The following is a 14,062-nucleotide window of genomic DNA, read 5'->3' as shown; positions in this document are numbered from 1 at the left end:
TTCACAAGCTTTTCAACTTCTGCATAGCATGGGAATACTGGGGATAATAGTTTTTTAATTATCAGTTTGGTTCTTCGTTGCAACCACACACACACACAGAGAGAGAGAGAGAGAGAGAGAGAGAGAGAGAGAGAGAGAGAGAGGGTTGGAATGAAGAGAAGTCGCAACACACACATAGAACTGGCCACTTAACTACGTGATATCTTTCGTTCGTCTACATCTTTTTGCCATAACATCTTCAGCTGTAAAGAAATCCATTTTGTTTCACTCCAACGCAGAGGCCATAAAAGTACATCGTAAATTTTGGGATATGAGATAAACAAGATTAATAAGTATAAGTCTTCCACTAATGATCAGGAGCCTCTCCCCTGCCAACTACTACGAGTTTTATCAATCTTATCTTCCATATTTTTGCAATTATACTCTATAACACAAAATATAATCCAAGAAAAGAAGAAGCATGCCTATCACCCGCCGCAAGGGGGTGAGGACCTGAACCTGGGTAAATTGTTGCTAAGGTACATTGTTCCGTAGTGATCCGGATCTTCCTGACCACGTACAACGACCGAGCCACCGACACCGACGTGTCTATCTCGACGTGCCACTGCCCATGATTGCATGTCCGATCAACGCTCATCTCAGATTTCTAATTAAGCTCTCATTCATTCCGTGGGGTCAAGTCCTCAGCTGGATATGATATTTTATCCGACGACCGAGCGAGGCACAAGTCCGCCGGTGGTTTGCTTTGTTCGTTGCACATCCAGCAGCTACAAAACTAAATTTCTGGCAGCTCACCGGTCACAACGTATCCTGCGTGCTTTGCCGCCATGGTTGCCGCCGGTCTGTCGCCCATCAAACACCAGCCTGCCGAGTCGCAGCCATGCTTTGCCACCATGGACATCGACATCGGCACCCCAACCTCCTCGCCGCGCGGCCGCTCCTCCTCCTGGGCCGGCATCGACCTGCGGGTCCTGCTCTCCGTCGTCTTCGGGGGCATCTTCACGGTGTTCCTCCTCGCGGCGTCCCAGGCCGCGCTCCCCTCCGCCTCACTCTTCCTCCAGCGGTACTCCGCGGCCACCCAGCGGCCGTCGCCACCGCGCTTCGCCTACCTCGTCTCCGGCTCGAAGGGCGACGCGGCAAGGCTGCGCCGCTGCCTGCTCGCGCTCTACCACCCGCGGAACCGCTACATCCTCCACCTGGACGCGGAGGCGCCCGACTCGGACCGCGCGGAGCTGGCGGCCTTCGTGGCCGCGCACCCGGTCCTCGCCGCGGCCGGCAACGTGCGCGTGGTCGAGAAGGCCAACCTGGTTACCTACCGAGGCATCACCATGGTCACCACCACGCTGCACGCCGCCGCCGCCTTCCTGCATGGCCCCGGCCCCGCCGACTGGGACTGGTTCATCAACCTCTCCGCCTCCGACTACCCGCTCGTTACGCAGGACGGTCAGTGCATACATATCCATCTCCATTGGCCTGCCTTACATTGCATGGCAATGGGCCCATGGCGCAATACACGACTGTTTCCATTCCTGCTGAATTCTACTGCTGATGATCTCGTTCACCATGGCATTGTCAACCGCTTCAGATCTGATGGACGTGTTCTCGCGGCTGCCGCGCGACCTGAACTTCATCGAGCACACGAGCGACATGGGCTGGAAAGCGTACGTGTTCTCGATCGTTAAGGTAGCATTGACGTGAACGGCTGAGTGCTGTAGCATTGACGGACGTTGTTGCCATGGCAGGCATGCGAGGGCGAAGCCGTTGGTGGTCGACCCGGGGCTGTACCTGAAGACGAAGCGCGATCTCATGTGGATGAACACCGAGACCGAGAAGCGGGAGCTGCCCACCGCCTTCACGCTCTTCACCGGTATGTAGAGTATCATTCATGTACGCTGCTGCGGTTGCATGATCATCCATCCTTCATGTCCTTGGCTGATCCAAGCTCCTAATTGCTCATGAACTTCAATGCTTGCTCATGCATGATCAATTAATCTATCCAAGAGGACGGCATGTCCTTCTTCTTTTTAAAAAAGGGAATAAAAGTTCGTGGTCAGCCAGCACCATCTCATTAGGTCAATGCAATAAAGATCTCAATTGAAAGCACACACGTTCGCATACGTGCAGATGCGTCGCAGGCCACGTCGTCTGTGCGACGCCTAAGCAAAGCACCATCTCATTATTATATGCACGATCGAGTACCTACGGACAAAGGTCGTTAGAGTAGCCGGCTGTTAGTATCATTTTTCAGGAGCCGGCCTCCAACTAATCTGCTCGTGCCTCGTAGTGGGAAGATGGACGGCACTTCTCCCTCTGCGAATCCAAAATTAATTAGTGTACTACTAGCACATATGCCCATGCGTTGCAACGCAGCATTTTTCTATAAAATGAACATAAAACAATACATGCAATTTGGCCGTGTTATATTTTCTTTACCGGGTATAATCTCTCACTAATTCCATTTAAATATAATCTTTTTCTTTAATTACCATGCCATCCTCACCCGTTTTAGTCAGGAATCAAATCCTTCCTTTTCTAATTTAGTAGCCCCAACACATTGAAGTCTACAGATCTTTCTTTTTAATTATTCTACATTTTTACCTCAAGTCCTTCCTTTAATTAGGCTCATCTATTTGAATATTCTATTTTTAAGACCACAATCTTTCTTTTAATTATTCCACCGGTTCACGCATAATACTTTTCTTAATTAGCCACATCCGTTTAAATATTATATTTAAGCCCACCGTCCATCCTTTAATTAGCTCATTCACTTAATTAGCTCGACCTAAACACGAGGACTGCCACTCGTATATTTAGAGCGAGTTGGGATTAGTAAATGTGAATGGCGCATAGGTTGTTTGTTGTTAAATTGAAGATCCAGACAGGAGGTCATGTGATCAACTCCCACAATGTTCATTTATTTCGACCCCATTATTTTTCACGGTCTCTATGGAAGCCCATAAAAGGCCCATCAACGTACAAATACCTGGCCAGCGAGTTGGGATTAGTAAATGTGAATGGCGCATAGGTCGTTGGTTGTTTCAACGAAGATCCACATAGGAGGTCATGTGATCAATTACCACAATGTTCATTTATTTTGACCCAATTATTTTTCGCAGTCTTTATGAAAGCCCATAGAAGGCCCATCAACGTACAAGTACCTGGCCAGAGCGAATTGGGATTAGTAAATGTGAATGGCACATTGGTCGTTGGTTGTTACGTCGAAGATCCAGACAGGAGGTCATGTGATCAATTCCCACAATGTTCTTTTTTTTGACCCAATTATTTTTCGCGGTCTCTATGAAAGCCCATAAAAGGCCCATCAATGTACAAGTACCTGGCCCAGATCGCTTAGTCTGTGTACGAGCCAACATTACGAAACATTAGCGTGCACTCAAACAAAAATAGGACTAAACCAAACCAAGAATACCAATTTCTTTTAATAGTAGGTATAGACCAACTAGCATGGTGCCCTGGCGGAGCCAAGACTCGAGCTAGTATACTACTCCCTTTCTATTTGAATTGAATGCATATAAATTTTGTCCCAAATCAAACCATACAAAGTTTGGAAAAATTTATCAACAACCACAAATATCAAATTAGTATTATTAAATAAAGAGTGTGGTTAGGTCTTTATAGACTGAGACTTAGTCAAGTCTCAGTCAAGTGATATAGTATATGAGAAGAAAAAAAGAAAAAATTATGCGAATCTCCCTCCAAGATCAAAGGAATATTAGCATCGACTGAAATATAACGAAGTCTATAAAATATATTTTTATATTATATATCTATGTAGTATTATTGTAGTTGTTGATAGTTTTGTTTGATAATAACCAGGTTCTGCTTGGACGGTGTTGTCGCGGCCCTTCGTGGAGTACCTGATCGGGGGGTGGGACAACCTCCCGCGCACCCTCCTCCTCTACTACGGCAACTTTGTCTCCTCCCCGGAGGGTTACTTCCAGACTGTGGCCTGCAACGCCGACGAGTTCCGGAACACCACCGTGAACCACGACATGCACTACATCTCCTGGGGCGAGCCCCTGGGGCAGCATCCGGAGCTCATCAACGCCACTCACTGGGGTAGGATGCTCCGCAGTGACGCCCCCTTCGCGCGCAAGTTCAACCGAGACCCTAACGACCCTGTGCTCGCTAAGATTGACGTGGAACTCCTGTCACGGCAGCCCGGCATGGTCATCCCAGGCGGCTGGTGCACAAGAAATGTTGGTGGAGGCGGCAGCGATGATCATTGCTCGGCCATCGGGGACACGACACTCCTGCATTCTGGCCCAGGAGCTGCGCGGCTGCAGCGGCTCGTCGAGTCGCTCCTGTCGAAGGACAACTTCCCTCCTAAACAATGCAAGATCATCGAGCACAACGATTGAGCTGCTACTGCTACTGCCGGCGGTGCTTCATTTTTTTTTCGTTTTGGAAGAGCGAGACATCTGTTCATGGAAGTCGATCACTTGTTTTTAGGTTGGGATCACTTGATCAGTTTCTTCTCCTTTTTAGCTACTATTGGAGCCCACCACTTGAGAATCGAGATATAGAGGCAGGGTCCATTTGGTTTGTGCCTAGGATTACCCTATCAAAAAAATTGGTTGCCAAAACTTTGGTTGAGCTTTTGCTTGCAAATGGATTCGTCAACTTTGGATAGAAGTGTTGGAATTTTGCTAGTAGGCCTTTGGCCCAAAGCCCAACTAAAATTTTGAAATTCTCTTGGCCCATTCATGTACATGTGTGAGTGGAGTGAGTGAGGCTAAAGTTTAGTCCCACCCTGGAAGTTGAGAGAGAGTTGCACCTCTTTATAAGGTGAGCTCTCCTACCACTTGTATGAGCATGAGAAGAGGAGACCTACACGCGCGCTCCACCTCCTCGCTCGCCTCGCCATGTCCCGACGCGCCGTGCCGCGGGTTGCGGGATTGAGCCGAGCCGAGGACAGAGCTATGCACGTTGTCTATATTTTTGCTGCATGGGAAAATTAATGAGTCATTAATTAATAATTAACAGACGCGTTAATTACTGAACCGTTTCCGATTCTTTTGGATCGTGACGACTCGGACGTGGGGTTTACTCCCACGATCTACCCGGCCCGCACTATATAGTCAGGCAGACATCTACCCCGCCGCCAAGCAAGTCTTCTCCATCCCTCCTTCCGGCCTGCATCGCGAGAAGGGACAACAGGCCTCCGGAACCCGCCTCTCGTGATCCTGTACGGGAGAGGGGCGATCAAGTTTTTGGGGAGCGCACTCGCGCGACTGCTGGCAACGACGACTTCTTCCCCGACCTCGGCAACCTCGTCCTCGACGACATGGGCGACAACGTCAACGCCGGCGGTGCTGCACCCGCTGCACCGTATGTGATTCTATCCTTCCTGTTCGAGATCGTGGTAGAATTCATGCTTCTAGTATGTGCCCTAGATGTGATATGTTCATCTGCTATGCTAATTCGCATGATTAGTTTATTCTCTGCTGCTGTGGTCATGATTTATCTTCTGTTTATTTGGATTAAATCTCATAGTAATTTGCTCATATTTCCAACAAGAAGAAGGGAGTGTCTAACTAACAGCCTTCTGATTTTTTGTTTTGTTTGGGCCGTTTTTTCTACCGGTCCCATGAAGACACGTGTGTGTGCTGAGTACTCAGAACAACAAAAACCCAAAACCTAAAAAGTGGGTGAGGAGTAAGAGACAGAGGACTGCAAAGTCTTTTGGTGATGATTTCATTGTGTACCTCGTGGATGACACACCCAGGACTATTTCAGAAGCATATGCATCTCCTGATGCTGACTACTGGAAGGAAGCTGTACGTAGCGAGATGGATTCCATCTTAGCTAACGGTACCTGGGAGATCACTGACCGTACTTACGGGTGCAAACCTGTAGGATGTAAGTGGGTGTTCAAGACGAAGCTTAGACCTGATGGTACGATTGAAAAGTACAAGGCACGGCTTGTGGCGAAGGGTTATACCCAGAAATAAGGTGAAGACTTTTTTGATACTTACTCACCCGTGGCTAGACTAACCATAATTCGGGTGCTACTATCACTGGCTGCCTCACATGGTCTTCTCGTTCATCAAATGGACGTTAAGACGGCTTTCCTCAATGGAGAGTTGAAGGAGGAAATTTACATGGATCAGCCAGGTGGTTTTGTAGTACCTGGTCAGGAAGGAAAGGTGTGCAAGTTATTAAAGTCTTTATATGGCCTTAAACAAGCTCCTAAGGAGTGGCATGAGAAGTTCGAAAGAACATTAACTGCTGCCAGCTTTGTAGTAAACGATGGTGACAAGTGCGTGTACTATCGCTATGGTGGGGGCGAAGGAGTTATTCTTTGTCTGTATGTCGACGACATATTGATCTTTGGAACCAAACTTGATTTAATCAAGGAGGTTAAGGATTTCTTATCTCGCTGTTTTGAGATGAAGGATCTAGGAGTAGCTGATGTTATCTTAAACATCAAGCTGTTGAGAGATGCGAATGGTGGGATCACACTGCTTCAGTCTCATTATGTGGAAAAGGTCTTGAGTCGTTTTGGGTATAGAGACTGCACGCCTTCTCCAACTCCATATGATGCTAGTGTGTTGCTTCGAAAGAATCGACGGATTGCTAGAGATCAACTGAGGTATTCTCAGATTATTGGCTCGCTTATGTATTTGGCGAGTGCCACGAGGCCTGACATCTCTTTTGCTGTGAGCAAGCTGAGTCGGTTTGTGTCAAAACCGGGAGATGATCATTGGCATGCGCTTGAGAGAGTTATGCGCTATTTGAAAGGCACCGCGAGCTATGGGATTCACTACACCGGGTATCCAAGGGTACTGGAGGGTTATAGTGACTCAAACTGGATATCTGATGCTGATGAGATTAAGGCCACAAGTGGTTATGTTTTTACACTTGGTGGTGGCGTTGTTTCCTGGAAGTCTTGCAAGCAGACCATCTTAACGAGGTCAAATATGGAAGCAGAACTCACAGCATTAGACACTGCCACTGTTGAAGCAGAGTGGCTTCGTGAACTCTTGATGGACTTACCTATGGTTGAAAAACCAATACCCCCTATCCTGATGAACTGTGATAATCAAACTGTGATCGTCAAGATAAACAGTTCTAAGGACAATATGAAGTTCTCAAGGCATGTGAAGAGGAGACTAAAATCTGTCAGAAAATTGAGGAACTCCGGAGTTATTACGTTGGATTATATCCAAACGTCGAAAAACTTGGCAGATCCCTTCACAAAGGGTCTATCACGTAATGTGATAGATAATGCATCGATGGAGATGGGTTTGAGACCCACCGCACGAGTTGTCCATAGTGGTAACCCACTCTATGTGATCGGAGATCCCGTGAAGTAGAAGTGGGAGACAAGCTGTTGGTCAGCTGGGAGGAGAGTATCCCTATATTAATTATCCCACTCCGTGAAGATGCAATACTCTCCTGATCTGCATGGCAGGTTGATACTTATCTTAATGTGTTCCAAGTGGCTTATTCGGGTAAGCAGAGATGTTGTCCTGCAGAACATCTTCTAAGGAACACACCTATATGAATTTGACTGTTAACGTCGCAGTCTGTGAGAATTGGGTGTTCTCTAATAAATTCATGAAAGGCCCTGGAGTATGACGTATACGCTCCACCCGCGGGGAAGCCTTGCAGCAGCCCAGTATCGGTCAAGAATTTGTGTGAAACTAGTTTCACAGAAAACTTGTAGTTCAAGGCATAGTCCACTATTCAAGTTGTGATCTAGTGTAGCATAAATTTCTAAGTGGAAGTTCAACTTCACAGTCTCCACTAAGCACCGATATATAAAACAATGTTTTGGAACTAAATGATGAGATGTGCCAATGAGACTTTGTGGGGGATTGTTGGAATTTTGCTAGTAGGCCTTTGGCCCAAAGCCCAACTAAAATTTTGAAATTCTCTTGGCCCATTCATGCACACATGTGAGTGGAGTGAGTGAGGCTAAAGTTTAGTCCCACCCTGGAAGTTGAGAGAGAGTTGCACCTCTTTATAAGGTGAGCTCTTCTACCACTTGTATGAGCATGAGAAGAGGAGACCTACACGCGTGCTCCTCCTCCTCGCTCGCCTCGCCACGTCACGACGCGCCGCGGGTTGCGGGATTGAGCCGAGCCGAGGACAGAGCTATGCACGTTGTCTATATTTTTGCTGCATGGGAAAATTAATGATTCATTAATTAATAATTAACGTACGCGTTAATTACTGAACCGTTTCCGATTCTTTTGGATAGTGACGACTCAGACGTGGGGTTTACTCCCACGACCTACCCGGCCCGCACTATATAGTCAGGCAGATATCTACCCTAACCGCCGCCGCTTCGTATGGTTTCTCACCACCGTTCCAGATCATTGCGCCGCAAGCATGTCTTCTCCATCCCTCCTTCCGGCGTGCACCGCGAGAAGGGACAGCAGGCCTCCGGAACCCCGCCTCTCGTGATCCTGTATGGGAGAGGGGCGATCAAGTTTTTGGGGAGCGCACTCGCGCGACTGCTGGCAGCGAGGACTTTGCGAACGACGACTTCTTCCCCGACCTCGGCAACCTCGTCCTCGACGACATAGGCGACAACATCAACGCCGGCGGTGCTGCACCCGCTGTACCGTATGTGATTCTATCCTTCCTGTTCGAGATCGTGGTAGAATTCATGCTTCTAGTATGTGCCCTAGATGTGATATGTTCATCTGCTATGCTAGTTCGCATGATTAGTTTAATCTCTGCTGCTGTGGTCATGATTTATCTTCTGTTTATTCGGATTAAATCTCGTAGTAATTTGCTCATATTTCCAACAATCCAAAAACCTGATTATAGGCAATTTACTCCGAGTGGTTTTTCTGTGCATCTGAAGCGGCCTGCCTTTAAGGGGGCGCAATATAAGAGGTGGCGCACGAGAGCAGTCTACTAGTTTCAGACCATGGACTGCTATGATGCCACCAAGGGCAAGCCTGAGGGCGATCTTAATCCAGCACAGCTGGAAGCTTTTGAGAAGATCGATACCCTCTTTAAAGGCGCTCTTCTGAGTGTTCTTGATGACTCCATTGTGGATTCGTATATGTCGTTTGACAACGACAAGGACATGTGGGCTGCCCTCGAGGCCAATTTGGTGCCTCGGATGCCGGCAGCGAGTTGTACGTCATGGAGCAATTCTATGACTACAAGATGACTGATGAGCGCCCTGTTGTACAGCAGGCTCATGCAGTCGCTCGCAAAAAAACTTGAGTACTTCAAGTGTGTGTTGCCGGACAAATTTGTTGCCGGAGGCATCATTGCCAAGCTTCCACCTTTGTGGAACAATTTTGCTACTTCCCTGAAACACAAGAGACAGGAGTTTTCCGTTGCGGATCTCATTGGTACTCTTGATGTTGAAGAGAAGGCGAGAGCAAAGGACACACATGCTCGAGTTGCTGAGGGAGGTTCTAGTGCCCACATGGTACAGAAGAAGAACTCCCAGCCCAACAAGTTCAAAAACAACAAGAACCAAACTCAGGGCAAAGGCAAGTTTGATACAAAGAACAAGCCATCACATTCTACCAACTTCAAGAAGAATTCTCATAAGAAGGGGAAGGGACTTTGCCATGTCTGCGGTGATCCTAATCACTGGGCTCCGAAGTGTCCTAACCGCTTTGAGGAGCGCGAACATGAGAAGAGCGGCAAGTCCACTAATGTTGTCATCGGTGATACTGATATGAAGGAATCAGGGTACGGTATTTTTCCTACCATCCTTTCAGTATTTCAATCCCCTGATTGGTTAATTGACACCGGTGCCAATGTACATGTTTGTGCTGATGCCTCCATGTTTTCTTCTTACCAGGCAACAGGGACTTCACCCGTGCTGATGGGAAACGGGTCACATGCCATCGTTCGAGGTGTTGGTACGGTCGATCTGAAGTTTACTTCGGGGAAGACTGTGCGTCTGAAGAACGTTCATCATGTGCCGTCCATCAATAAAAATCTCGTTAGCGGTTCCCGTTTATGTCGAGATGGTTTTAAGTTGGTTTTCGAATCCAATAAAGTTGTAATTTCTAAGTGTGGACAATTTGTTGGAAAAGGCTATGAGTGCGGAGGCTTGTTCCGCCTATCTTTTGAGATATTTGCACTAAAGTTATTAATAATGTTTGCCACAATAATGAGTCTGATATTTGGCATTCACGACTCTGTCATATTAACTTTGGTTGCATGACGTGGTTAGCCAATATGAATTTAATTCCGAAAATCTCTACTGTCAAAGGCTCCAAGTGACAAGTATGTGTGCAAGCTAAGCAACCTCGCAAGTCCCATAAGACTGCAGAGGCAAGAGACTTGGCGCCACTAGAGCTTATACATTCTGATCTTTGTGAGATGAATGGCGTGTTGACAAAAGGTGGAAAGAGATACTTCATGACGTTGATTGATGACTCCACTAGATATTGTTATGTGTATCTTCTGAAATCAAAAGATGAGGCTTTGACTTTCTTTAAAAACTATAAAGCTGAGGCAGAGAACCAACTTGATCGAAAAATTAAACGGCTTAGGTCCGATCATGGTGGAGAGTATTTTTCCAATGAATTTGATCTGTTTTGTGCGGAACATGGTATAATCCATGAGAGGACGCCTCCCTACTCACCCCAGTCAAATGGGGTAGCCGAAAGAAAGAACCGAACTCTAACTGATATGGTTAACACCATGTTAGACACTTCGGGTCTATCCAAGGAATGGTGGGGGGAGGCGCTAATGACTGCATGTCATGTTCTAAACCGAGTTCCCACAAAGCATAAGACCATGACTCCATTTGAGGAATGGGAAAGGAAAAGGTTGAAACTCTCTTACCTACGTACTTGGGGTTGTTTGACGAAAGTCAATATACCAATTCCCAAGAAGCGCAAGCTTGGACCAAAAACCGTGGATTGTGTTCTTCTAGGCTATGCTTTTCATAGCATCGGCTATAGATTTTTGATACTAAAATCTGAGGTATCCGACATGCATGTTGGTACGATTATGGAATCAAATGATGCAACTTTCTTTGAGGACATATTTCCTATGAAGGATATGTCGAGTTCATCAAATCAGGAGATAACTACTCCATCTAGTGAGGAATTCACTGTAATTTCTGAACCCACCATTGCGATGGAACACGTTGAGAATCCTGTTGAGGGTAACAATGGAACTCCTGTGAGGAGTAAGAGACAGAGGACTGCAAAGTCTTTTGGTGATGATTTCATTTGTACCTCGTGGATGACACACCCAGGACTATTTCAGAAGCCTATGCATCTCCTGATGCTGACTACTGGAAGGAAGCTGTACGTAGCGAGATGGATTCCATCTTAGCTAACGGTACGTGGGAGATCACTGACCGTCCTTACGGGTGCAAACCTGTAGGATGTAAGTGGGTGTTCAAGAAGAAGCTTAGACCTGATGGTACGATTGAAAAGTACAAGGCACGGCTTGTGGCGAAGGGTTATACCCAGAAAGAAGGTGAAGACTTCTTTGATACTTACTCACCCGTGGCTAGAACGACCACAATTCGGGTGCTACTATCACTGGCTGCCTCACATGGTCTTCTCGTTCATCAAATGGACGTTAAGACGGCTTTCCTCAATGCAGAGTTGAAGGAGGAAATTTACATGGATCAGCCAGATGGTTTTGTAGTACCTGGTCAAGAAGGAAAGGTGTGCAAGTTATTAAAGTCTTTATATGGCCTTAAACAAGCTCCTAAGAAGTGGCATGAGAAGTTCGAAAGAACATTAACTGCTGCCGGCTTTGTAGTAAACGATGGTGACAAATGCGTGTACTATCGCTATGGTGGGGGCGAAGGAGTTATTCTTTGTCTGTATGTCGACGACATATTGATCTTTGGAACCAAACTTGATTTAATCAAGGAGGTTAAGGATTTCTTATCTCGATGTTTTGAGATGGATCTAGGAGTAGCTAATGTTATCTTAAACATCAAGCTGTTGAGAGATGAGAATGGTGGGATCACACTGCTTCAGTCTCATTATGTGGAAAAGGTCTTGAGTCGTTTTGGGTATAGCGACTGCACGCCTTCTCCAACTCCATATGATGCTACTGTGTTGCTTCGAAAGAATCGACGGATTGCTAGAGATCAACTGAGGTATTCTCAGATTATTGGCTCGCTTATGTATTTGGCGAGTGCCAAGAGGCCTGACATCTCTTTTGCTGTGAGCAAGCTGAGTCGGTTTGTGTCAAAACCGGGAGATGATCATTGGCATGCGCTTGAGAGAGTTATGCGGTATTTGAAAGGCACCGCGAGCTATGGGATTCAGTACACCGGGTATCCAAGGGTACTGGAAGGTTATAGCGACTCAAACTGGATATCTGATGCTGATGAGATTAAGGCCACAAGTGGTTATGTTTTTACACATGGTGGTGGTGCTGTTTCCTAGAAGTCTTGCAAGCAGACCATCTTAACGAGGTCAACTATGGAAGCAGAACTCACAGCATTAGACACTGCCACTGTTGAAGCAGAGTGGCTTCGTGAACTCTTGATGGACTTACCTATGGTTGAAAAACCAATACCCCCTATCCTGATGAACTGTGATAATCAAATTGTGATCGTAAAGATAAACAGTTCTAAGGACAATATGAAGTCCTCAAGGCATGTGAAGAGGAGACTAAAATCTGTCAGAAAATTGAGGAACTCCGAAGTTATTACGTTGGATTATATCCAAACGTCGAAAAACTTGGCAGATCCCTTCACAAAGGGTCTATCACGTAATGTGATAGATAATGCATCGATGGAGATGGGCTTGAGACCCACCGCACGAGTTGTCCATAGTGGTAACCCACTCTATGTGATCGGAGATCCCGTGAAGTAGAAGTGGGAGACAAGCTGTTGGTCAGCTGGGAGGAGAGTATCCCTATATTAATTATCCCACTCCGTGAAGATGCAATACTCTCCTGATCTGCATGGCAGGTTGATACTTATCTTAATGTGTTCCAAGTGGCTTATTCGGGTAAGCAGAGATGTTGTCCTGCAGAACATCGTCTGAGGAACACACCTATATGAATTTGAGTGTTAACGTCGCAGTCTGTGAGAATTGGGTGTTCTCTAATAAATTCATGAAAGGCCCTGGAGTATGACGTATACGCTCCACCCACGGGGAAGCCTTGCGGCAGCACAGTATCGGTCAAGAATTTGTGTGAAACTAGTTTCACAGAAAACTTGTAGTTCAAGGCATAGTCCACTATTCAAGTTGTGATCTACTGTAGCATAAATTTCTAAGTGGAAGTTCAACTTCATAGTCTCCACTAAGCACCGATATATAAAACAATGTTTTGGAACTAAATGATGAGATGTGCCAATGAGACTTTGTGGGGGATTGTTGGAATTTTGCTAGTAGGCCTTTGGCCCAAAGCCCAACTAAAATTCTGAAATTCTCTTGGCCCGTCATGCACACATGTGAGTGGAGTGAGTGAGGCTAAAGTTTAGTCCCACCCTGGAAGTTGAGAGAGAGTTGCACCTTTTTATAAGGTGAGCTCTTCTACCACTTGTATGAGCATGAGAAGAGGAGACCTACACGCGCGCTCCTCCTCCTCGCTCGCCTCGCCACGTCACGACGCGCCGCGGGTTGCGGGATTGAGCCGAGCCGAGGACAGAGCTATGCACGTTGTCTATATTTTTGCTGCATGGGAAAATTAATGAGTCATTAATTAATAATTAACGGACGCGTTAATTACTGAACCGTTTCCGATTCTTTTGGATCGTGACGACTCGGACGTGGGGTTTACTCCCACGACCTACCCGGCCCGCACTATATAGTCAGGCAGACATCTACCCTAGCCGCCGCCGCTTCGTATGGTTTCTCACCACCGTTCCAGATCATTGCGCCGCCAAGTAAGTCTTCTCCATCCCTCCTTCCGGCGTGCACCGCGAGAAGGGACAATAGGCCTCCGGAACCCCGCCTCTCGTGATCCTGTACGGGAGAGGGGCGATCAGATTTTTGGGGAGCGCACTCGCGCGACTGCTGGCAGCGATGACTTCGCGAATGACGACTTCTTCCCCGACCTTGGCAACCTCGTCCACGACGACATGGGCGACAACGTCAACGCCGGCGGTGCTGCACCCGCTGCACCG

At 46.9% G+C, this 14,062-nt stretch overlaps 1 protein-coding gene across 1 annotated transcript; it reads left to right on the top strand.

The window, feature by feature from the left end:
• The first annotated feature begins 788 nt into the window (after positions 1-788).
• On the top strand, positions 789-4,604 carry LOC125521961 (beta-glucuronosyltransferase GlcAT14A-like). The gene is made up of 4 exons (XM_048687026.1): positions 789-1,443; positions 1,586-1,661; positions 1,743-1,867; positions 3,835-4,604. Exons 1-4 carry the CDS (start codon positions 828-830, stop codon positions 4,377-4,379), a joined length of 1,362 nt encoding a protein of 453 aa, XP_048542983.1. The 5' UTR covers positions 789-827; the 3' UTR covers positions 4,380-4,604.
• The last annotated feature ends 9,458 nt before the right edge of the window (positions 4,605-14,062 follow it).

The sequence above is a fragment of the Triticum urartu genome, chromosome 7, assembly GCF_003073215.2.
Source record: "Triticum urartu cultivar G1812 chromosome 7, Tu2.1, whole genome shotgun sequence".
Classification (NCBI taxonomy): Eukaryota; Viridiplantae; Streptophyta; class Magnoliopsida; order Poales; family Poaceae; genus Triticum; species Triticum urartu.
The sequence above is the reverse complement of the archived record's forward strand: the minus strand, read 5'-3'. Positions and strand labels throughout refer to the sequence as shown.